This window comes from Crotalus tigris, unplaced genomic scaffold (genome assembly GCF_016545835.1).
Source record: "Crotalus tigris isolate CLP2741 ecotype Arizona unplaced genomic scaffold, ASM1654583v1 scf7180000023654.2194447, whole genome shotgun sequence".
NCBI classification, from domain to species: domain Eukaryota; kingdom Metazoa; phylum Chordata; class Lepidosauria; order Squamata; family Viperidae; genus Crotalus; species Crotalus tigris.
This window is the reverse complement of record NW_024100101.1, coordinates 2,057,095-2,080,722: the sequence shown is the minus strand read 5'-3', so window position 1 is coordinate 2,080,722 and position 23,628 is coordinate 2,057,095. Positions and strand designations below refer to the sequence as shown.

Here is a 23,628-nt window from a genome sequence, read left to right as displayed (position 1 = left end):
AGTGCTGAAGAGAAATACACAGGGAAAGAATTTCCAATTCTTTGTGTAAGAGTAGGCTTTATTAAAGCTGACAACCACAAGCAACTTCTCCTGCACCTACTTAATACTGCTAAGCAGGGTTACAGACTAAACAACCCTAAAGACAGATATTGACACAAGACAGATTTATAATGGATAACAAATGAATTCACAGCGCTGGTGCCTATTGAAATGTGTGACCATACAGTAAGCAAGTATGAAGCTTCTACAAAAAGATGGGGTCTCCCATATTAACTGGATACGGAGGTTAGATTACATTTGTCATGATGCTTTCTGACAAGTTAAGATGCAGAAGCTACCTTTACAGACAAAGATGGGGTGAGCACTTTAGGCTAGTGTGTTTGCTACTTGCTCTATAAAACTGGCCAAGTTGATGTCCCGTTCAGATAAGCCAGCACACTCGTGTGTGCTTAAGGTTATATGAACCTGAAAGAAACAAATGCCTAATTAGTAAGCAGTTATGAGAATACATAGCAGCATAGCTGCAAGTACTTAAAAGAGCTAAAAATCAATTTATTAATGATAAATGTTTTTCGTGTCTTCATTCACTGCTGGCCTCAGTGCTTATCAGTGAAATTTAAAACAGTCCCATCAGGATTAGGGAAGTCAAGTCACTTTGGTGTAGAAGAGGGGTTTTTTTTTAAAAGAGTTACACTGCAGTTGCTAGATTGAGCCACTACTACAACCTCCTTCCATATCAACTGAGTGCCAATCTATAATTCACATCCCTCTCCTCTCCTTGCTGCATTATAAGGCTGGTAGTTGCTTCATCGTATTTATCATCATATCAGAATAAGCACTTCTGATAAGGCTTAAATAGCCCCCTCCCCCACCAATTTGCACAAATATAATCTCTGGTACAGGTTTGGACAGCTAGAAAGGTGCAAACACTATGGATTTAATGGACTTATGCAGTTAAATAACTTTTATCTAAGCTTGAACAGCGAACCAGTTTGGGGGTGTGGTGTGGTAAAAGATCAAGACCAGACTTTGAGCCAGTCACCCTTTCAGACCTAGGAATAAGGCAATGGAAAACTTCCAAGCAACATTACCAGGAAAACTGCAAGAATGACTCAGGCAAAAAAAAAGGGGTTGAACAACTCCTTGTCTCTTACTTTGTTGTAAACATTAAACCATTCAGGATGATGATCCAGTTTTTCTGCTTGTAGAGCTACTCTGGTCATAAATCCAAAGGCCTGCTCAAAAGATGAAAGAGGGTTTTAGAAAAAGACAAGGGCAGAAGAGAAACTCCACAGAGACTCCACTACTAAGACATATAAGGTAGTTGTTAGTATTGCCACCACTGAAAAAAACGCAAATCACACAAGGGCCTCTCAGTATACCTCAGTGCACTCTATCAGGACAGCATTTAGTTTCTCCTGTTTGTGCAAAAAATGCAGAATGAGACAGACTGAAGGAAGCCCCCAACTTAACTTGGCCATTGATGTGGGTGGCTGGAAGTTTAGTTCAATAATATCTGCAGGCCTACTAATGCAGGAATTGATCCAGGTAGTCCTCAACTTTAGATCACTTATTCAGCAAGTTTGAAGTTCCAGCAGCACTGAATGGTGATTATGAGCAGTCCTTGGGTTCTGATGATCCCAGCATACCCTCATATGATTGAGATCTGGATACTTACACTTACGATCGGTTGCAGTCAGTGGTGGGATTCAGCCAGTTCGCACCACTTCGGCAGAACCGGTAGCTAATTTTTTGTTGCCCAGGCCCAGAATGGACCTCCGGAAGCGACATTCACACAGAGAACCGGTTGTTCACCTATTTTAATCCCACCATTGGTTGCAGTGCTCCGTGATGGCATGATTACCTTTCACCCTGTCTTCCCCAGAAGTCAATTGTGCAAAATTAATACTCTTTCAAAAGGTTGCTAATTCTTAAATTAATGGAAGAAATGGTTTTTAAAAATTAAAGCCCCTTAAGAATTTGAAGTAGCAGTATCATATTGCTTGGAATAGCCAATTTCATCTAATGCAGGGGTTTCAAACTTGGCCCTTTTATGATTTGTGGACTTCAACTCCCAGAATTCTTCAGCCAGCATGCCTGGCTGAGGAATTCTGGGAGTTGAAGTCCACAAGTCATAAAAGGGCCAAGTTTGAAGACTCCTGATCTAGTGCTTAAGGTACCAGGCTAGAAACCAGGCATCTCTGAGTTCTTGTCCCACCTTAGGCATCAAAGCTAGCTGGGTGACTTTGGGCCAGTCATTCTCACTCAGCCCAACCTACCTCCCAGGTTTGTTGTGGGGAAAATAGGAGGGAGAAGCAGTATTAAGTATGTTCATTGCCTTGAGTTACTTATTTAAAAAGAGATGTGATACAAATAAATAAAATTTGTGGTGTAATCCAGAAATGATCAAATCGGTGGTAAAATTCTTTTTTAATGAATGAGAAAGGTTTGTTCTGCTAGATTGAAATGTTTGTTTTTAATGTGCAGTTTTGTGGGGATCTGCTTGATTCTGGCTTAAATGTAAGTAGAATCTGTTGGCAAGAGTGAGGCTTCTTAGGATTGCAGTTGGAACGGGGAGGAGTTCAGTCCTTTTCTTCCCCTCTCCAAAGGAAAATTCACGCTATGCAGTTATTACAACCAGTAGCAGAAACTCTCTAATGCAGGGGTAGGCAACCTTGGCTCTTTTATGACTCGTGGACTTCAACTCCCAGAATTCCTGAGCCAACAATGGCTCAGCTTGGAAACCTCTCCCTTTCCCCTCAGCATGGCTGGCTCAGGAATTCTGGGAGTTGAAGTCTACAAGTCACAAAAGAGCCAAGGTTGCCTACCCCTGTTCTAATGCATGCAAACAAGTAAGTGATGGGACTGCTGGACACCAGCAGATGTTTGAGTTGGCCTTTCCCTGACAAGCATGGCATAAAAAAGTAAATCCATGCATCTTTCTTGATTCTAATCATTGGTATCCTCTCCAGCCTTTTGGGATGGAGTGGAAAAATAATTTTTGGTGGGACCTGAGGCTATTTGCATTTGAATCCAAGGAACATTCAGACAGCAAAGGTAGTTGGATTTCAGGACCACTCTTTGCAGCTCCTGACTCTACAAAGCTATTGTAGCACCAACAGGCAGAGCTATGCTCCCTTTCTTCTACCGCAGGAAAGCCGAAGCAGTCTTGGTGTCCCACATAAAGAATGTCTATGGAGATTCTCAATCATCCAGGTCATGGCTGTCCCAAAGGTATTCTGAAGAAGCTTCTTAGATGAGAAGTGAAACCTTTTCAAACAAAAAAACCCAAGAAAGTCCAGTTGCCTTTTGAAAAAAGCACCTTTGGGACTACATGAAGAGGCACCAGCAAGTATTAGCCCACGGATCCACTTACACATGTCAAGAGTTGCTACACTGCAAGGTTAGGAACTGAGTATCTTTGCAGCTTGTCGTGTCCTGGGATTTGCATTTTAGCTGAGCCTGCTGTTAATCAGTGTAGAGCTGCACATTTGGATATTGTTCCCAACTCAAGCATAAGCCTGATTTTCTTGAAATAAAACATTGATAAGTGCTTTTGTACCCGATTAAAGTCCTTAAAATGGAACTCCTTGTAGATAGCATCTCTGCCTTCCACCTCATTCCATCCTACTGCTCTGAGATTTGGCAGGAGCTGTTCTCTCTCTTCGCCACTCAGACGGTGGGCCTTTCCTGCCTAGGAGAAAATGGAGAAAGCATCTGGATAAACTTTCTCTGAGCATGAACACGTCTACGAAGAAGCTATTTTCAGATCAATCTAGAGCATCAGATCTAGACGATCTTTTAAAATTCTTAAGGAGTCAATCTCGTGAATAGCTACTTAGAGAAATGTAGAGCACTCCAAGCTTACAGCACTCCAACATTCCATGACTGGCTTGGGAAGATGATGGGAGGTGTAGTCCAACACATAGAGAAGGTTGGGCTGCACCAGTGCTGACCACATGCATGTTGCACATGACATCTTGGCCCAATTTTGCTGCATCCAACTCTTGTTCAAGGTATATGCAGGTTGTGGGAAAGTTCAGCAAATTAAAGGGGTGCGCTCCTTTGCTGACATGACTCAAATTGCTGAATTCCTATTTAGGTGGAATGTATGTCCCCTTTTGCTTAGGTATCCATTTGCGTTATTATCCGTAACATTTATTATAAGCTAGAAAATAAGCAGTTTGTATTCTGGGGGAGAACAATATATCCAAGAAGGTTTGTGTCAGTACTAAAATCATTCCATAATGTACAGTTCTTATATTGGAATCATTTATTATGTGCCAGACCACATTGCTGGGGATCTCTTAATGACATAAACACTACCATTAATTTGATGGCAAATATGTCATTCAATACAGGTGGTCCGCGACTTGCCACCACAATTAGAACCAGAATTTTGGCTGCTAAGCATGATGGTTGTTAAGAGAATCACATTCAATTTTACTACCTTTTCGCTGCAGTTAAGTGAATCACTGCAGCTGTTAAGTGAATCCAGCTTCCCTCATTGACTCTGCCTGTTAGAAGCCAGCTGGGAAGGTCCCAGGTTGTGATCACATGATTCCAGGACACTACAGCCGTGGTAGATACATGCTGGCTGTCAACCACCGAGATTTTTGTTCACTTGACTGAGGATGCTCCAACAGCCATAAGTGCAAGCATTTGTTATGAGTCCATTTTTTCCAGTGCTGTTGTAACTTTGAATGGCTGCTTAACAAATGGTTGTAAATCAAGGATTACCTGAAGAACAAAGGTCCCCAACCTTTTGGGCACCAGGGACTGGTTCTGTGGAGAGAGGTTTTTCCGCAGACCAGAGGGGGTGTGGTTTTGCATGCTGCCTGCATCTTGCGCGTGGGGCTTTGTCTGTGTGGCCAGGTTGCTGGCATGCCATGGCCCAGTAATGTTCCACGGACGGGGTTGGGGACGCCTGCTGTAGAATGTTTAAAGCTGCCTCACAGCAGAAAAATTTGACTAGCCATTTTTCATTGCTCAATTCTACCCACTTTATGGCCATGCTAAATTCTAACTCCGAAACCCATGATTAATAGCTAGGATAATTTACACTGATAATTTACACAGTTTGGAAGTTGGCTGCAGTGGACTTGGGTGTTAAAAATAAAACTTTTATTAAAAGCAGTGTGCTCCTCCCAGAGAAATGGTTAACTAGAAGACACCCACGTTTGTATCAAAGAGAAACCAAATCTTAATAAGCAGCTTCTTTCCTAGTTAATGGTTAAAGGCTATTGCATCATTAATCGCTGTCCTTTAAACTTTTAGGGATACTGGGAGGAACACAGGGTGACAAATAGGAGCATGCCAGCAGCTCCTACTGTTTTCCATACTGTCAGTTTGAAGGACAATTGTGCAACAGTTTTTGATGAATGCTAAGGCAAAGCAAAGAAAAAGATCGTAGGGAGAGTAATTTGTTCTGGATCCAACTCAGAATTTTGCGTTGGAGGATTCTAGAGCTGAGAATCTCCAGCTAAAAAGATTTATTCCCATCTTAGTCTTTGTAGCCGGCACAGATTCATTCTACCATAACCCACCTATCAAAATAATTGTGTATGTGCATACGATATCGTATTATATTACAGGTAGTCCTCGACTTAACACTTCATTTAGTGACCATTCGAAGCTACAACCGCACTGAGAAAAGTGACTTAAGATCCCTTTTCATACTTTTGACCATTGCAGCCTCCCCGTGGTCATGTGATTTATATTCAGATGCTTGACAACTGCTTCATACTTATGACAGTTGCTGGGTCCTGGGGTCATGGGATCACCTTTTGTCACCTTCTGACAAGCAAAGTTAATGGAAAAGCCAGATTCGCTTAACCACCAGCAATAATTCGCTTAACAAATGAGGCAAGAAAAGCCGTAAAATGGGGCAAAACTCATTTTAGAAATTTCTCACTTAGCAACATGAATTTTGGGCTCAGTTGTGTATGTGTATGTTATACTATATGATGTGTATGTGTATGTTATACTATATGTTGTGTATGTGTATGTTATACTATATGATATATATCATATCAATTATATAATGTCATGTTATATTTAATATCTTTAATATAACACAACATAAATATGGTTTCAAAGGGATAGTAAGACACCAATAAGCATTTGGAACATCTGTAGACTGCTTTATTTAGAGCAGGGGTCTGCAACCTTGACAACTTTTAAGGCTTGTGGACTTCAGCTCCCAGAATTCCTCAGCCAGCTAGCTGGCTGAGGAATTCTGGGAGCTGAAGTCCACGAGTCTTAAAAGTTGTCAAGGTTGCAGACACCTGATTTAGAGCAATGCATAATTCTAGTGAAGAAGCTACATTCACAATTCTCGGAGAAGGCCCCTGTGGAAACTTTTATTGATCGATAGTATCCTACAAAATATCCTGTGAGTTCCCAAAAGAATTCCCTGCATGTTTCTCCTAAAACTTCACTTTCATCATTCTTAGGGATGCTACCTGCAAGCACTTCAGCAAACTGAAACCATACTGAGTAAACACTGCACAGCACAATAAACCTCCAGCCACTGCCCTTTTACTGAGATCACCTGATAAACTTGTGTTCCTGGTATCTTAGCGACACACTGATAAGGCTTTTGGAAAAATGAGACAGACAAGGTTTATGTCCGCTTGTAATCTCGCCCACGCTTTTATTACTGGATAACTAAAAGCGAGGCAATGAAAAAAACAAAAAACCCTGGAAAGTTAATATTATAAAAATGGATTTCAGGCTAAATCGTGCTCAGCATAAGACTGAAGTCAAGGCATTCTAGATTTCACATAACCAGCCGTGTCATCTTATCTTTGCACATATTAAATGCTGCATTTTTTTTCTTCAGCTAGGTTTGGTTAAATTAGTTTTATTAATTTTAAAGCAGTTTAATACAGGTAGTCTTTGACTTAACAACCGTTCATTTAGCGACCATCTGAAGTTACAGCACTGAAAAAAACGATCTACAACCAGTTATGACCATCGCAGCACCCACCCACCACTCTCATCGGATCAAAAATTGGGCACTAGGCAAGTGGCTTGTATTGATGATGGTTATTCATCTAGGGGGCTTTGTGATCAGCATCTGTGACCTTCCCACCTGGCTTCTGACGAGCAAAGTCACGGGGGGAGGGGGAGGGGGGAAGCTGGATTCACTTAATGCAGGGGTCTTCAAACTTGGCAGCTTTTAAGACTTGTGGACTTCAACTCCCAGAATTCCTCAGCCAGCCCTCCACAAGTCTTAAAGTTGCCAAGTTTCAAGACCTCTGCCTTAATAGATGCAGTGATTCACTTAACTTAAAAAAAAAAAAGTAGTAAAATTGGATGCGATTCTCTTAACAACTGCCATGCTTAGCATGATTCACTTAAAAATTGTGGCAAAAAGATCATAAAATAAGATGAGACTCACTTAACAACTGCCTTGCTTTGCAATGGAAATTCTGCCCCGATTGTAGCTGTAAGTCAAGGACTACATTTTAATCTTTCTAGTAAGCTTCCCTATTAGGAGAACGAGTTAAGTGCAGGAGTGAAATTGCATCACTGTTTTTCAAGGCTGTAGGCTGGTCCATGATAGCACTTAGCAATAGCACTTAGATCAGGGGTCTTCAAACTTGGCCCTTTTATGACTTGTGGACTTCAACTCCCAGAATTCCTCAGCATGCCTGGCTGAGGAATTCTGGGAGTTGAAGTCCACTAGTCACAAAAGGGCCAAGTCTGAAGACCTCTGACTTAGATTTATATACTGCTTCACAGTGCTTTACAGACCTTCCTGAGCGGTTTACACAATCAGCATATTGTTCCCCCAGCAACCTGGGTCCTCATTTTACTGACTTGGAAAGATGGAAGGCTGGGTCAACCTTGAGCCAGTGAGAATCGAACTGCTGAACTGCAGGCAGCTGGCAGTCAGAAGTAGCCTGCAGTACTCCATTCTAACCACCGCGCCACCACGGCTCATGATCAGGATGGATAAATTAGGAATGAAAAAAACCGATTTAATTTTTTCAAAACATGAATAATCTTTCTATACAATACAAAAAAATGATTTTAAAGGGAGGGTTCCAAGTTCATTCAAGGTAAACATCCTAGATAGTTATCGGGCCAGCAAGTCTGTTACTCGGTGTCGACCAAAGACCAAATTGCACTGGCTGTGCTGGGTGCTGTTTCCAGCTTTGTGGACCGGCGGGGGTGGGGAAGGGGATGGTTCTGCACAAGCGGCTGGCAAACACCCATGTGTACAGCTCCATTTGTGTGAGTGGCATGTATATGCGCCTGCCCCTCATGCAAATGGAACGTGTGCACGTGCTTGCCCACTGCTCGCGCAAGTGAGGATGTGTGTGCACGCTCGCCGGCAGTTTCCGTGACCTGGTTGCAAAGTGGGCTGTAGCTCATAGGCTGAGGACCCCTGGTCCAACATACCTGGAAGGCACCACCAAGACTGCATATAAACTTGGACTAGGAACAGAAGCCATGCACCCTCAATGGGTAAAGCTCCCATTCTGGGCTGCTAAGCCAACTGCTGTGATCAGATTTCCACAAGTCCTAGTTCAGCAAAGAACAGTATATAGGGTCTCCTGCTTGATCAGGGGGTTGGATTAGAAGACCTCCAAGGTCCCTTCCGACTATTGTTATTCCATCCAAGGCTGTCCCACAATTCTCCATACAGCACTAACAATGATGGAAATTCCATTTCTTTTCTGGATATGAAGGGTTTTCTGGCTGCTATTATTTGCTTGCCATTACTTGCCTAGCCCACTATCCCTTGACAAGCCTACATCCTTCTCACCAAGTTGCCAATCCCTGATCTCAGAAATGTAGTTAACAGCATTTGATTCATGTGGGGTTCAAAGTGAGTCTGTTTGCAGATTCAAAGGTCATCACAAAACTTGCTTTATGCTCCCTAATAGCCACAACCTTGTTTTCCCCACCAATCTAATCCAGCCGCATTTCCCTGGTTAAGATTTCATAAAAAAAAAAAAGTCTGAAACATCTCACCATATGTGCCTTTGATTACAACACATGCCACTAAATATTGCCAGATGTTTAAAAGAACATGCGCAAACAATTACAGCAAGCTGCAGAAAATAGTTAAGCAGGGAAGAGATCAGTTCAAGACTGGGTAAAGTTTTCCAAGTTTCCAGACCTGGGAGAAAAGCAACAGAGAGGCCCAGAACTTCTGTGCTTGCATCCAGGAGAAAGCAACTGGAAATTTACCCAAGGTATAGCAATTCCTTTCTGCCTTCAGAGGGAGCAACATTAATGTTCCCCATCTCCCTTAAACTCTTTAAGTCTGAACATATCTCCGCCTCCCACATCCTAGAAAACAGCAGGTTTCTTCCTGGAAGCTTTATTATTATTATTATTATTATTATTATTATTATTATTATTATTATTATTATTATTGTTGTTGTTGTTGTTGTTGTTGTTGTTGTTATTATTATTATTATTATTATTATTATTATTATTATTATTATTATTGATCATTGCACAGTCAGCCAGATGTTCAGACTGGATTTGGCATTCTGTCTACGTATTGAGTCTATTAATAATAATAATAATAATAATAATATAATAATCATCATCATCATCATCTAGACCTGCCTAATACAATTTTAATTCCTAATCCTTTATTCTTTTCTCCAGCCATTGATAAAATAAGTCCCAAGTCTGATAGTATTGTTTCTTCTTTTTCTTTCAACTTCATAGTAAGTTTGTCCATTTCCGCACATTCTAGTATTTTTTTTAATTATTTCTTCCTCTGATGGTATTTCTTCATTTTTCCAATATTGTACAAATATAATTCTTGCCGCTGTTATCACATATAAAATCAAATATATACTTTATCAATCTTTTCTGGCATAATACCTAATTAAAAAAAAAGTTCAGGTTTAAAATCCACATGTTTTCCCAACATCTTTTCTAGCCAAGTATGTATTTTTGTCCAGTACCTCTTTGCTTCAACACATGTCCACCATGCATGATAATAAGTACCTGACTTTATGTTTCCATTAGCGAATGATAAACTCAGACAACACGTTGTTGAATAAGTACTATTGAATTGTATGGAAAAAATTATAACAATTCCACAAAAAAACAAAACAAAAAAAACCCCTATCTGCCTGCCAAATTAAATCTCTTTGGTTAGACTAAAGGCGGCTGCAATTTGATAGGACGCCTCCCGGTGCGCTTTCCACACTTGCTAGTGCGCCCTCCCTCCCTCCTGCTTTGCCGGAATAAGGTCGTAGTTGGAGATGCTCTTCCAAGAGACCTCATGAAACCTACGCAGCGAGAGACAGATCGAGACAGAGGCCAGACAGATAACAGACAGACAGCAAGCAGGGCAAACGCGATCTCAACCACTTTGCCTTCGCCGTGCTGGGCTCGGAGTAAGAATTAATCGACAGCTGCTAACATTCTCCCCCCCCCCTCGCCGCCCAGCCCAACATTCTCCCCCCAGCCCCAGTTCAGCTCAACGCCAGTTCCTCTACCGGCCGGGGGTGAGTTGTAACTCCTACCACCACCACCCCCGCAGCCCCGCCAGCGATCCTCGGAACTCACCATACTGGCAATTGCGGAGCGCAAAAGCAAGAAGCGCCGGGTCGGCCGGTGATTTCCAGCACAACTCCGGAGACGGAGGCGCGGCCGCGCTCGGCTCCTTCGCCCGCGGACCAATGCGGTGGAAGCGGAGGTGGGGCGGGGTCGGAGGGCTCCGTTCCTTCTGTAGAAGAGAGGCTGAAGTGTGTGTGTGTGTGTTTTGCTGGCATGCGAAGGCTGCTGGCCACTTTTGCTGGGGACGGGGGCGATCCGGGATGTATGGCCGCTGCGGCTCCCACCCGCCTCTGCCAGGGGATGAAAGGAGTTGTAATCCCGAGGGATTTTGGGAAGATCAAAGCGCTCCGGCTCAGTCAAGCAGACCTGACCCTTTGTTGGCCGTAAACAAATTACAGGTTGTCCTGGATTTAGGACCACAACTGAGGCCAAAATTTCTATTGTTAAGTGAGAGATTTGTTAAGTGAGTTTTTCCCCATTTTCCTGCCCTAGTTGTTAAGTAAATCACTGCAGATGATAAGTTAGTAACCCAGTTGTTAAGCGATATCTGGCTTCCCCAGCATGAAGATGCAACAACCATTTTTAGTGAATTACAAATGTAATTTCTGGAACTCCAGAAATGCAAAAACAGTCCATATTTCCTGAACTAGGAAATCTATATAGAAAAACAAGCAGAATGCCTTATTGCCATTTCTGTATCAACTGCAGAAGATAGACCCAGAAGATAGACAAGCCCAGAAGATAGGCTCAAGATCTAAATGGATCTCAACGGACTTGAACACTGGGACCTGTCTAACAGAGGGACCTTGGAATCCTAGTGGACGATCACTTAACTATGAGCCAGCATTGTGCAGCAGCAGCCAAAAAAGCTAATACAATCCTGGGTTGTATAAACAGAGGCACAGAATCAAGATCCCACAGGTATTATAAAACCCTAGTTAAGACCACCCCTGGAATACTGCAACCAATTTTAGTCACCATATCACAGAGGTTACCAACCTTTCTCGGCTGGTGGACCAAAGGAAAAGGGAGGGGGAAGCATTTTACATGGGTGTGTGCGTGCTTATGTGCACGGGCTGTGAGCACGTGTGTGCTACAAACGGGCTAGTGCCCATGTGATACTAGCCCTGCCCTGTTTTTGTGTGGTGTGGTGCCTCATTTCCATGCCTCACTTTTACGCCTTGCAGTGTGGCGGCGGCGGCGGCCTATTTTTGCTCCCCGTGGCGCGGCAGTGGCCTGTTTTCGTGCCCTGAGGTGCGGCGGTGGCCCATTTTCATGCCCCAAGGCACAATGGTGTCCTGTTTTTGTGCCCCACGGCGTGGGGTCCTGTTTTCACACCCCATGGTCACGGTGCTAGTGCGAGTCAGGGTGTGTGTGTGCACACATGCGCATGCACTGACCAGCCTGTCCCACTGGCCACGGCCCACTACCGGGCGACGGCCCACAGGTTGGGGAGCCCTGTCATATCACAAAAAGGCTGACACCAGCCAGACCATAAAACAACTCAAAGAACTAGTGCAAGATTGGAAGACATGGAGAATCACCAAGAGTTGGACAGGACTGAATGGATGACATCATCCAAACCCAGGATATAGCCCCAGCAAGATTATTGCATCGATCAATGACATCTGTGATTGGCCAAAACTTTTTGGACATGAGATTTTAACACTAGAAACAAGAAAAGAAACAAGAGCCCATTGCTGTCTAAGCAGAAACACCCAGTATCAAAAATTCAATAATCTTAAAAAAAATTCTGAAGTTCAGAGGAATCCACAGGGCTTTTTCAAAAGGTCAAGAACACATGCAATGCACATTTAAAGAGTGAGCAGAATTTCAATTGTGTGCTTGCAGTCACTCTCTTGACTTTTTTTTGTGTGTGTGACAAGCCCACGGCTGATGTTACAAGGGTCCAGGGAGTTTCTTCAAATGCTCTGGGGAAGCAGCATTTGTTGGGAGAGAGAATTATATTTGCAAAGATGAATGAGGTGCAGAAAATAATCTAGGGTTGCTGTGTACAGATCTGGAGAGCCACTTGCCTGAAATGGTCTAGGGTCTCCCGCTTGAGGAGCAGGACTAGATCACCTCCCAGGTCCCTTCCAGCTCTATTTTGATTGATTGATTGAAATGGTATAGGGTCTCTTGCTTGAGCATGCGGTTGGACTAGATGCCCTCCAATATCCCTTCCAGCTCTATTTTGATCAATCGATTGATTGAAATGGTATAGGGATCTCTTGTCCAAAGTATGTGCAAATATGTTGCCTGGACCTTGTGACCTTTTTTTTTATTTTATTTTATTGAAAATTTTTATTTTTTAAAACATACAATCATTTATAAAAATACAATAAAATTTTAAAATAGAGAAACCCCCCCTTACCCTCCCTCCCACCCCCACCCCCCCTCCCTTCACTTCCCAGAGCAGAATACAGGGTTAAGAAAAAAAAAGAAAAAGAAAATTATAATAATTAAAAAAAAAGAAAAAAAAAGAGAAAGAAAAAAAAATATCATAATTAACCTTTAACTCCATAACTTATAAAACAATTCTCTATAATATTTGATATTCATTCATAAAATAAATAAAACTTTTTAATTCCATATTTTTTCTGAATATAATCTATCCACCTTCCCCATACAGTAATATATCTTTCTTGTGTATGATCCTTTAAATAAGCAGAAATTTTTGCCATTTCTGCAAAACTAGATACTTTAAATATCCATTCTTCTAAAGTAGGCAAAGAATCTTTCTTCCAATATAGACCTACTAGTAACCTTGCTGCAGTTAATAAATTCAACATCAAAGTAGTTTCTTTTTCATTTAAGTCAACAAAAATACCAAGTAAAAATAGTTGAGGAGTAAACTTTATCTTCTTTCTAAAAATCTTTTGAATGTTCCACCAAATCATAATCCAAAAAGCCTTTACTTTTTTACAATTCCACCAAATATGAAAGTATGTCGCATCATTATTGCCACATCTCCAACATTTGGGCTGTATGTTGGAATACATACAAGATAATTTTTTAGGATCTAAATGCCATCTATAAAACATTTTATAAAAATTTTCTCTCAAATTTTGAGCTTGTGTAAATTTAACATTTCTTATCCAAATTATCTCCCATAAATCCAATGAGATCGGCTCCTGTATATTCTGAGCCCATTTAATCATACAATCTTTAACCAATTCTGTTTCCGAATCTAACTCTAATAAAACATTATATATTCTTTTTATATGAGCCGGACCTTGGTTTTTAATCTGAATAACCAATTGTCTATCTTCTAGTGTTATTCCCTCTTTCTTGTCTACAGTCCATCTATCCATTATTTGTAAATATTGAAACCATGACTGTAGAATATTTTGCTGCCTTAATACATCTAGGGATTTCAAATGCCAATTCGAACCAGAACAAATTAACAATTCTTTATATGAAATTTTATCAAAATTTGTCCCCTTAGAGGTTCCCTCAATTGCATGTCTGGGAATCCCCCAGATAGGTATTTTATAATTTAATCTATAATAATACTTCTTCCAAACACGAAGTAAGGCATTCCTCAAAATATGTGATTTAAAAGTCCGATCAACTTTCTTATTAAAAATTAAATATGCATGCCAACCATATATTAAATCCCAACCTTCCAAAAAAAGAATATCCATATTTGTTAAATTAAGCCAATCACTTAACCAAGTTAGGGCGGCTGCATCATAATATAATTTCAAATTGGGTGCCTTAAGTCCCCCTCTTTCTCGAGCATCCTGTAATATCTTAAATTTAACCCTTGGTTTCTTCCCGGCCCATATAAAATTATTGATACCCTTTTGCCATTCCTCCAAATTTGCCTCTTTTTTAAGAATAGGTATCATCTGAAACAAAAAAAGAAACTTTGGTAGAACATTCATTTTTACAGCTGAAATTCTCCCCAACAATGACAATTGCAATTTTTTCCAATCTATTAAATCCTTTTGGACTTTTGCCCATAGTGGTTCATAATTGTTCTTGTACAATTTTCCATTTGAAGCAGTTAGATATACTCCCAAGTATTTAACCTTTTTTACCATCTGAAAACCTGTGGCTTTAATCAAACTTTCCCTTTCTTTAACTGACATATTCTTAGATAATATCTTAGTCTTATAATTATTAACTTTAAAACCAGAAACATTCCCATACTGTGTTATAAGTTCTAATAAACCATCAATCGCCTGATTCGGCTGTTCCAAAATTAAAACCAAATCATCCGCAAATGCCCGCAATTTATACTCATTCTTCCTTATCTTTACACCCTTAACTAACTTCGATTCCCGAATCTGAATCAATAAAATTTCCAATGTTAAAACAAATAACAATGGGGATAATGGACATCCTTGTCTTGTCCCTTTTTGAATATTGAAATTCTCAGTCAATCCCCCATTTACAACAATTTGTGCAGATTGCTGCTGATATATAGCTTTAAGTGCATGTAAAAAATTATCCCCAAAATTCATTTTCTCTACCAAAGAAAATAAAAATTGCCAGTCCAATTGATCAAAAGCTTTTTCAGCGTCCAAAAAGATAAAAGCCACAGGAATCTGATTATTCTTATCCAAGTACTCAATTAAGTTAATAATTTGTCTAACATTATGTTTCATATATCTCCCTGTTATAAATCCTGCTTGATCACTATGAATCAAGTCTTTCATAACCTGCATTAATCTATTTGCCAAAATTTTTGTAAAGATCTTATAATCAACATTCAATAATGAAATTGGCCTATAATTCTTAGGCTCTGTAAGATCCTGATCTTCCTTCGGAATCAGTGATATAAAAGCTCTTTTCCAAGAAGGAGGAACTTGCATACCCAACAAAATACTATTAAAGAGTTCCTTTAGTGGCTCTATCATTTCTTCAGATAAAATCTTATAATACCTAGAAGTCAGTCCATCTGTTCCAGGAGACTTTCCAACCTTTAACTGCTTAATAGCTAAGCCAATTTCCTCCACAGTAATTAAACTATTCATCCCATTTTGTTGTTCCTCTGAAAGTCTAGGAAAATGTACTGATTGTAAATATTTATCTATATCCAAACCCCTTATATTATCACTTGAATATAATTTTGTGTAAAAGTCCAAAAAGCTTTTTTTAATCAAATCTTGCTGAAAAACCTCAGTACCTTTATATTTTACTTTCTCTATAATTCTAGCTTTCTGTTTCTTTCGTAACTGATAAGCCAACCACCTCCCAGGCTTATTCGCATTGCAAAAAGTATTATGTCTCATATACGACAGATTGGTAGCCACCTGATCTGCCATCAACATGTTAAATTGTTCCTTAAGCATCTTTATAGATACCTTTAAATTATTATCAGTAGGGTTAAGAACCAACTCTTGTTCTTTTGATTTGATCTCTTCTTCTATTTCTCTACGTCTTTGTGACCCTTTTTCCCTAAAAACTTTATTCAATTGAATCAAAATTCCCCTCATATATGCTTTACTAGCGTCCCACACCATAGACATCGATGTTCCCTTATTCATATTTATAGTAAAAAAGTCCTTTAAATGTTCTTTACACTTTTGTACGAACTCCTCCCGATTAAATAAGTTCTCATTCAATCTCCAGGATCTTCTATTCCCGTCTTCCGAATATAACTCCATCCACACCGGACTATGATCTGACAATGTTCTAGGAAAAATTTTCACCTTCCTCACTCTAGGGAGGAAGTCACTAGTAATCAAAAAAAAATCAATCCTTGAAAATGACTGGTGTCTATCAGAATAAAAGGTAAAGTCTCTATCACTTGTATTCCTTTCTCGCCAAATATCAATAAGCTCCAATTCTTCCTTCAAATCAAAGAAAGTCATAGGTAATTTAGTTTGAATAAAAGTTTTAGAGGAACTTCTTTTGTCTATAGTTGGGTCTAAAACCCCATTCCAGTCACCCATCAAAATTACCGATTTATAATCCAACTGAGATATCTTGCCATGCAGCAACTTATAAAATTGTTTCTGTTGTTGATTGGGAGCATATAGTCCAACAATAAGAACCTTTCGGCCTTGTAATAATAATTCCACAAAAAGATATCTTCCTTCAGAATCAGCCTCAATTAGTTTAGCTGAAAAAGTTTTCTTCACATAAATTACCACTCCCCCTTTTTTCCCAGGGGCTGGAGCAGTAAAATGTGTGCCCAGACGGGAATTCATCAAAAATTTAGAATCCTTTAAAGTTATATGAGTCTCCTGCAAACATATCAAATCATTATTATGTTGTTTCAAATAATGGAAAATCTTTCTTCGTTTCTGGGGCACGTTTAAGCCATTAACATTCCAGGTCAGGAACCTGACCATCTCCACCGGCCTGGAGCCTCTGGAGCATGGCCTGCAGATCTGCTGTCGAAGATCTTTTTGGTCTTGCACCTCCCACAGGCTCTGTAAAAACCAAACTTTCACCACTCTTCTGCAACTGCTCTTTTTCTTTACGTTTATGGGCAGCTCGTGTCATCCTTTGCTCTTTTATGTCAGAATTCGGTGCAGCTTGTTCCATAACCATCATTGATGAGGCTCCTGCCATAAGAGACTCTTCCGTCATCCTTATTTGTGGAGGTGGTGACAATCTTGCTTTTAAGATAGACTGATAAAAATCTCTTGCTTTGGAAACAGTAGTTAATCTGTGACGTATCCCTTCATAATTTACTATTATTCCTCTTGGAATCTCCCATCTGAACTGAATTTGACGATGTTTCAACTCATCAGACAAGAAAGTAAAATCTTTTCTGGCTCTTAAAATTTTTGGAGGTATCTCTTTTAAAATTATCACGTCTTGATCAGCAATTTGAAACTTTTGTTTGTAAAAAGCCTGTATAATTTCATTACGGATAGATCTTCTAGAAAAATAAATAACCACATCTCTTGGTAGATTTCTCTGTCTAGCAACCCGTGAATTAACTCTAAAAATTTTTTCTATCTCATTCTCAATTATTTCAGGCCGCCAACCAATATTAGGAGCAATATCTTTCACAATAAGCATCTTTAAGTCTTCCTGAGGGTTCTCCCTCAGGCCTCTGATACGCAATGCGTGTTCCATCTCCCTATATTGTGAAATGATTTGTTCATCCTGTGTAATTTCTATCTTGTTCTCTACCTCCTGCATTCTAAATTCCATCCTTGATGCATTTTCAGTAATCTTTTCCATCTGGTCATCAATCCTTTCTATGTGCAGGGCTAGGCCCTGAAAGGCCAGAAGGATATGGTCTCTTACTTGTTTATTCTTTTTCTCCAATAATTCTTCTGTATTAGCCCTCTCTGCAATTATAAGATCTTTTACCTCCTCCTTAATATCCAAGGCATGCTGTTTTAAAGCATCTTGTAAATCATTAAGAGAAATTGCAGGAGGAGGAGGAGAAGGTGGAGGTGATTTTGGTTTCTGAGATGCAGGCTGAGGCATTGGAGAAGAAATAGGAACCTTAGGGGCGGGAGGCAGACGTTTTGAAGCCATTTTCTTAAGTTCCAAGAAGAAAGATTCTTATTGAAAAAAAAAAAAAGGGGGCACAGTTCTTTTAAGTATTCTTAAAAAAAAGAGAAAAAAAAATAGAGAAAAAAAGAGGAAAGAATAAAAGCCAAATTCTTACTTCTGTATTTAAAGAGTTAATCTGTATCCAGGTTTTACTCTGTAATGCAAATCAGGCAAGAAAGACGATCGCCATTTTAGTTTTCACTTTCCCTTTCTTCTAAAGGGAAAGTGAACAAAAGAAAAGGAAGAGGAAACTTGCTGAAGTTAAAGGCACCATCAAACTTAAGCACAGTCTCTCCTGGTCTGCTCCGTCTGCTTTCAAATACTCACAAGCAGCTGGAAAAAAAAGCAGATGTGGAAGCGGCAACTTGATTCATCCCAAAAACTTCAGAATGAAGTCTCCCTGGAACGCGGAGTTGCTCAGGCTCCGAGGGAGCTCTACCCTCCGATCCCCAAAATAACAGGAATCCAGGGGAGCTCTTACCTCTACCTGAGAGCTCTCCTCCTCCCTTTTTCCCAGGGAGGAGATTCAAGCCGCGGGACAGCTTATTGTCAAAGTCCCGCGGCTTTTACACGCACCAGGAACGGGCGGCTTTGTAAAACGCCGCCATTCGTCATCGCTGGAACCACCGGAAGTGATCGACCTTGTGACCTTGATCAGTCTAAGCATCAAAGTCCCATAGAACCAGTGCTCCAGAATTTCCCAACAAAATTTGGCAAATCATGGTGACAGTTTAGTCCAGCCTTGTAGAAACTTTATCCTAGATTGGAGTTCAACACATTGGAAAACGCTGGCTGGGTGCTTTGTGCTGGTTGCCACTTCACTGGAAAGTATACAAGTATGTGTTTACTTAAGGGGATGCAGGAACTGGAAGAAGTTTGATCTAGACCAGGAAAACTGCATGGTATCTTGGGAAAATTACAAACACAGGCAAAAAAAGCTCGGTTTTTGTTAGCTTTGTGAGGTAGTCCAGATAAGAAGCACAGCCAGAAATACCAGCTCTGTCTTCATTGTAAGAGAATTTGTAAGACTGAAAGCATTTCTCCCCTCCTTTCCATTTGCTCTCCTCAAAGTCAAGGAGGGTCCCCTCCCTCCTTCCTTGGGCTGAGATACCTTTACACTAGATGTCCAGTGTGCAGCTCTTCCTTCTGTCTCCCAAGGTCATTCCTACATACCAGTTTGAGCCCAATTAAACGATGTTCCTAAAGAAATTGTAAAGAAATTGGGAGAGACAAATCACATTAAATGGCCACAGTGGCTCACCTTTGAACAAAACACAACAAAATTACTCCATGTGGACACTAGGAAATGAATCACAGCAGAGGAAACCTTTTTGAATTCTTGCAGCTAATTGGAAACCATGATCCCAGAATTTAGTCTACAATAGTTAACCTTGTGGGCTGCGATGGCTCAGTGGTTAAAGATGCTGAGCTTGTTGGCTGGAAAGCCAGCAGCCCAGGTTCGAGACCTGAGCACTGTGTGACGGGGTGAGCTCCTGTTACTGGCTCCAGCTTCTGCCCACCTGGCAGTTTGAAAGCATGCAAATGCAAGTAGATAAATAGGTACCATTTCAGTGGGAAGATAACAATGTTCCATGTGTCTTGGTGTATAGTCATGCTGGCCCCATGATGATGAAAATTGTCTTCGGACAAATTTGGCTCCCTTGGCTAAGAAATGGAGATGGGCACTGCTCTCTAGAGTCAGACATGACAAAGGAAAACTTTAACCTTGTAATGCAAACTAAAGGAATCATTCCATTAAAAATGAAGTAGGTATTTTGAGCAGAATGGTTTTAGAGTTGATTTCTCAGGAAGTCAAAAGTTTTTGCATTAATTATTGGTGAAACCAAGGAATTGCCTGTGCAGGAAGAAGTATCAGTTCTCCATTGTTGCTACAGTGGCAATACATTTGAACAATTTGTCCCTGGATACTGCTTAATTTATGAGTTATATAAAGAATATCTTAGCCTATTGTGGCATAGATACAAAATCTTGCACAGTGCAAACCAGTGATGGTGGCAATACAGAACCGTAAGTGGCACAGTATTGCAAGCAAAGTGGTAAAACAAACTCCTGGTGCTCATTGTTACAACCACAGCTTGAATGTGACAAGTTGATATTTGTAAAAACATAGATCTCTTTAACAAGTGTATGTATTTTCATCAAGTTCCTTTGTGTATTTATGTTTCAGTGACTTGTAAGAAAAAAAAGGGAATACAATTATTGAAAAATGTGTCAGACACCCACTGAGTATGTCAGACTATTGAAATCAACACCTTGAGTAGTTTTACAATCCCTGAATATAATCAGCAATGAATCCAGTTGAGACTCTCTCTTTTTTTTCTTGAATTTAAAATAGTAACAGATTGTGATGTGGCTCAGGTTTGGTTTCTTATTTACTCTTTGACAAACTGCAGGATCCAGGAGGAGAATTTTAACAGAATTATGACTGATACAAGGCTATTTGCAGAAGAACTTTCCACCAACCTGCACAAAAATGAGAATTTGCTGTATATTTCCAAATTTCTAAACTATGCTACTACTGAACTAAAAATAAGTTTCCAAAAACATGTTAAAGTCAAAGTTCTATTTGTGATTCAGTAAACACTGAACACTCAATGCTCAGTAAACTTAAATGATGATTCGCAGATACCGCCAGCATTTTCATGCCCACATCAAACTAAGAATATTTCAGGAAAATGTATTTTTAGACTTTGAATTACTTTTTTATCATTACAATGCAAAGACTGGAGAATTTAATACTATATAGCCAACCCTTAATTTGTTGTATTTTATTTAGTTATGCTTATTTTAGAGTTTTTTCTCATACTTTTTTCCTTTGTTATACTAAAGCAATAAAATAAAAAGAATTATTTGAGGAATGTATGAGTGATGAATAACTAAGACACATTGCCATAATGGCAATAGAAAAGAATGTCTTCAAAGTTGTTATCCCTGAAGCAGTGATTAATCTTCTTGCATAATTGCATAAGAACTGGTATATCTCTGCCTGCCTCTGCTTGCCTGCTGTCTATCTAATCCAGCAGTTCTCAACCTGTGGGTCACGACCCCTTTGGGGGTCGAATGACCCTTTCACAGGGGTCACCTAAGACCATCGGAAAACACATATTTCCGATGGTCTTAGGAACTTGTCTCGCTTTCAACTCCCCCTAAAATTCATTCAGGCAGGCTTCCAGAGTTCGGCCGCCAGGATGCAGGTAACCCCTCCCCCCTGTCCTGCCGCCTCCCATGACACCGCTCCACTCCGCATCCTGCGCCTCAAGCCTCCGTGGCACAGAACCGCTGGTGTCCCCAATGGCCGCTGACGCGCTCCCTGCTGCCGGCGACCATGCAAGCCCTGGCAATTGCTCCAGCTGAAGAAGCGGGTGGCTGGGAGGCCGCCGCGGCGTCGATCTTCTGCACCCATCAGCTGGCGACTCCCTGACTGCGCTTGTCAGCTGGGAGGTCTGGCAACGGAGCCGGCCGGCGTGGAGGGTGATGGGGAGGTGGCGGCTCGGCGGGCGGGTTCCTGCCTGCCCGCGAATGTCGGGCCCATGGGGCTCAACACAGAGTTGACAGTCCAACATAACTTCCCTCCTCAGATGAGAAAATAGGAATCTCTCCTGCCTGTGTCCCTTCCCCCCCTCAATCGACAACAGGAGGTTGCAGACAACTAAGTCAGCCGGTGCAAGAAGCCCTAGAATGGCCAGTCCAAGGCGCCTGATTGCAGTGCTGGATGTCTTTTGCCCCTCCTAGAAGCTGGTGGCAAGAGAAAGAAGTCATTCAAACTTCAAGCTAGCTACTGGACGCCTATTCACACTTTTTTTCCTTTTTCTTTTGAGTACTTTTCTGCCAACCCACCTATCTGTAAAAGAAAAAGTCTTCCACCCAAGCATAACTTTTAAGGATTTTAAGGATCTTTGAGAGGAAGAAAGGGAGAGAGAAATAGAGGGAGAGAGAGAGAGTGACAGGGAGAGAGAGAAAGGAAGCTATATGCTATAAATCATATAATGCTTTAATTATGTTCAATTTGTAACAATGAAAATACATTCTGTATATCAGATATTTACATTACAATTCATAACAGTAGCAAAATTATAGTTGTGAAGTAGCAATGAAAATAATTTTATGGTTGGGGGGTCACCACAACATGAGGAACTGTATTAAAGGGTCGCGGCATTAGGAAGGTTGAGAACCACTGATCTAATCTATCAATCATCTGTCTGTCTGTCTGTCTGTCTATCTATCTATCTATCTATCTATCTATCTATCTATCTATCTATCTATCTACTCGTCTGTCCGTCCGTCCATCTGTCTGTCTGTCATCTGATCTAATCTTGCATAAGAACTTTACAAGGGCATGTGATTTTTTGCCTCTCCTTCCTCTCCCTGACTTCCCATCTGATCAATCTGATTAGCTACACCAGGGGTGTCAAACTCAATTTCATTGAGGGCCGCATCAACATTGCGGTTGCCCTGGGGGTGTGCGGCCAGGGTGGGTGTGGCCTACTGGGTGGGCGTGGATGGAGTGAGTGTGGCCTATTGGGTGGGTATGGCCAGCTCTACATCGTTCACATCAAGGGTGCCTGTGGGGGCCTGGGTAGGTGTGGGATAGATCGGAGGGAATGGGACCAGGGCAAGTGCCAAGGCATGGTTCACTGGAGGAGCCTCACTGTTCCTCTCAGGCCATGCAGGGGGGGGGGCTGGAGGTGGTGTGAGCTGTCCGGAGCCCTGGCCAGCAGAGGTCAAATGCCCAGCCTGGCTCTCGAGCACCCGTGGCACCAAGCCCAGCCCCACTTCCCCAAGGGGGCATCCAGCTGCACTTACCCCCTCCTCAAGGCTGCTGCTGCTGTGCTTGCTCTCCTTAGCCAGGTTGCTCATGATGTGTACAAGGACAAAGTCAGAGGGAAGCCCATTCCCTCTCCATGGGAGGAGACCTGGCTTTGTACCCAAAGCTTTCTTAGCAATAGGATGGGAGACCCCCAGGATAGACCAGGAGGAGGGGGCAAGGGGATGGTGAAAGAGCAGTAGGGCAAGACTAAGGCAGGACTTCCCTCACACCCTCCCTCTCCTTCTTTCCTTCCATCCTTTCTAAGTACAGAATAGTGGGAAAATATTTGAGATGAGGGAGGGAGAAAAACAGGCAAGAAACGCAGCTGGGGAGGTATCACCCTTCATGAGGAATGAAGAAATGCACCATTGCCTGGAAGTGGCCAGCACATGGCCCTCACCTACTTCACATATCTGGCTTGGTGGGCTCTGGGGGAGGGGATGCCATGAGCAGTGTGAGAGTCAATGTTACCTGTGTAATGCCACCCAGCCTCCAGCCTGCCTGGTCTCAGCAGGCAGTGGGGCGCTCTCCTCACAGCCCTGCAAGGCTGAGCTGGGTGGTGTGAATCCCCCCCCCCCAAAAACAAGGCCGCCCAGCCCCCAGCCTGCCCAGTTTCGGCAGGCAGCAGGGCCCTTTCCTCACAGCACCAAGAGGCTGAATCGGGCAGCGCAAATCCAAAAAGAAGTGCGATGCCGCCCAGCCCCCAGCCTGCCTGGTTTTGGCAGGCAGCGGGTGCTCTCCTCACAGTGCCGAGAGGTTTAGCCAGGCCATGCGAAGCTTGCCAG

At 41.5% G+C, this 23,628-nt stretch overlaps 1 protein-coding gene across 1 annotated transcript; it reads right to left on the bottom strand.

Moving 5' to 3' along the window:
* Window positions 1–30: 30 nt before the first annotated feature.
* PCBD1 (pterin-4 alpha-carbinolamine dehydratase 1) lies at window positions 31–10,635 on the bottom strand. The gene is made up of 3 exons (XM_039320522.1): window positions 10,552–10,635; window positions 1,155–1,235; window positions 31–465 (listed from the first exon to the last, which is right to left on the bottom strand). Exons 1-3 carry the CDS (start codon window positions 10,552–10,554, stop codon window positions 367–369), a joined length of 183 nt encoding a protein of 60 aa, XP_039176456.1. The 5' UTR covers window positions 10,555–10,635; the 3' UTR covers window positions 31–366.
* Between the last annotated feature and the right edge of the window lie 12,993 nt (window positions 10,636–23,628).

Coding starts and splice junctions, on each gene's coding strand:
- PCBD1 (XM_039320522.1), bottom strand. Junction 466..1,154: donor GGTTTAATGTTTACAACAAA/GTAAGAGACAAG, acceptor TGTTTCTTTCAG/GTTCATATAACCTTAAGCAC.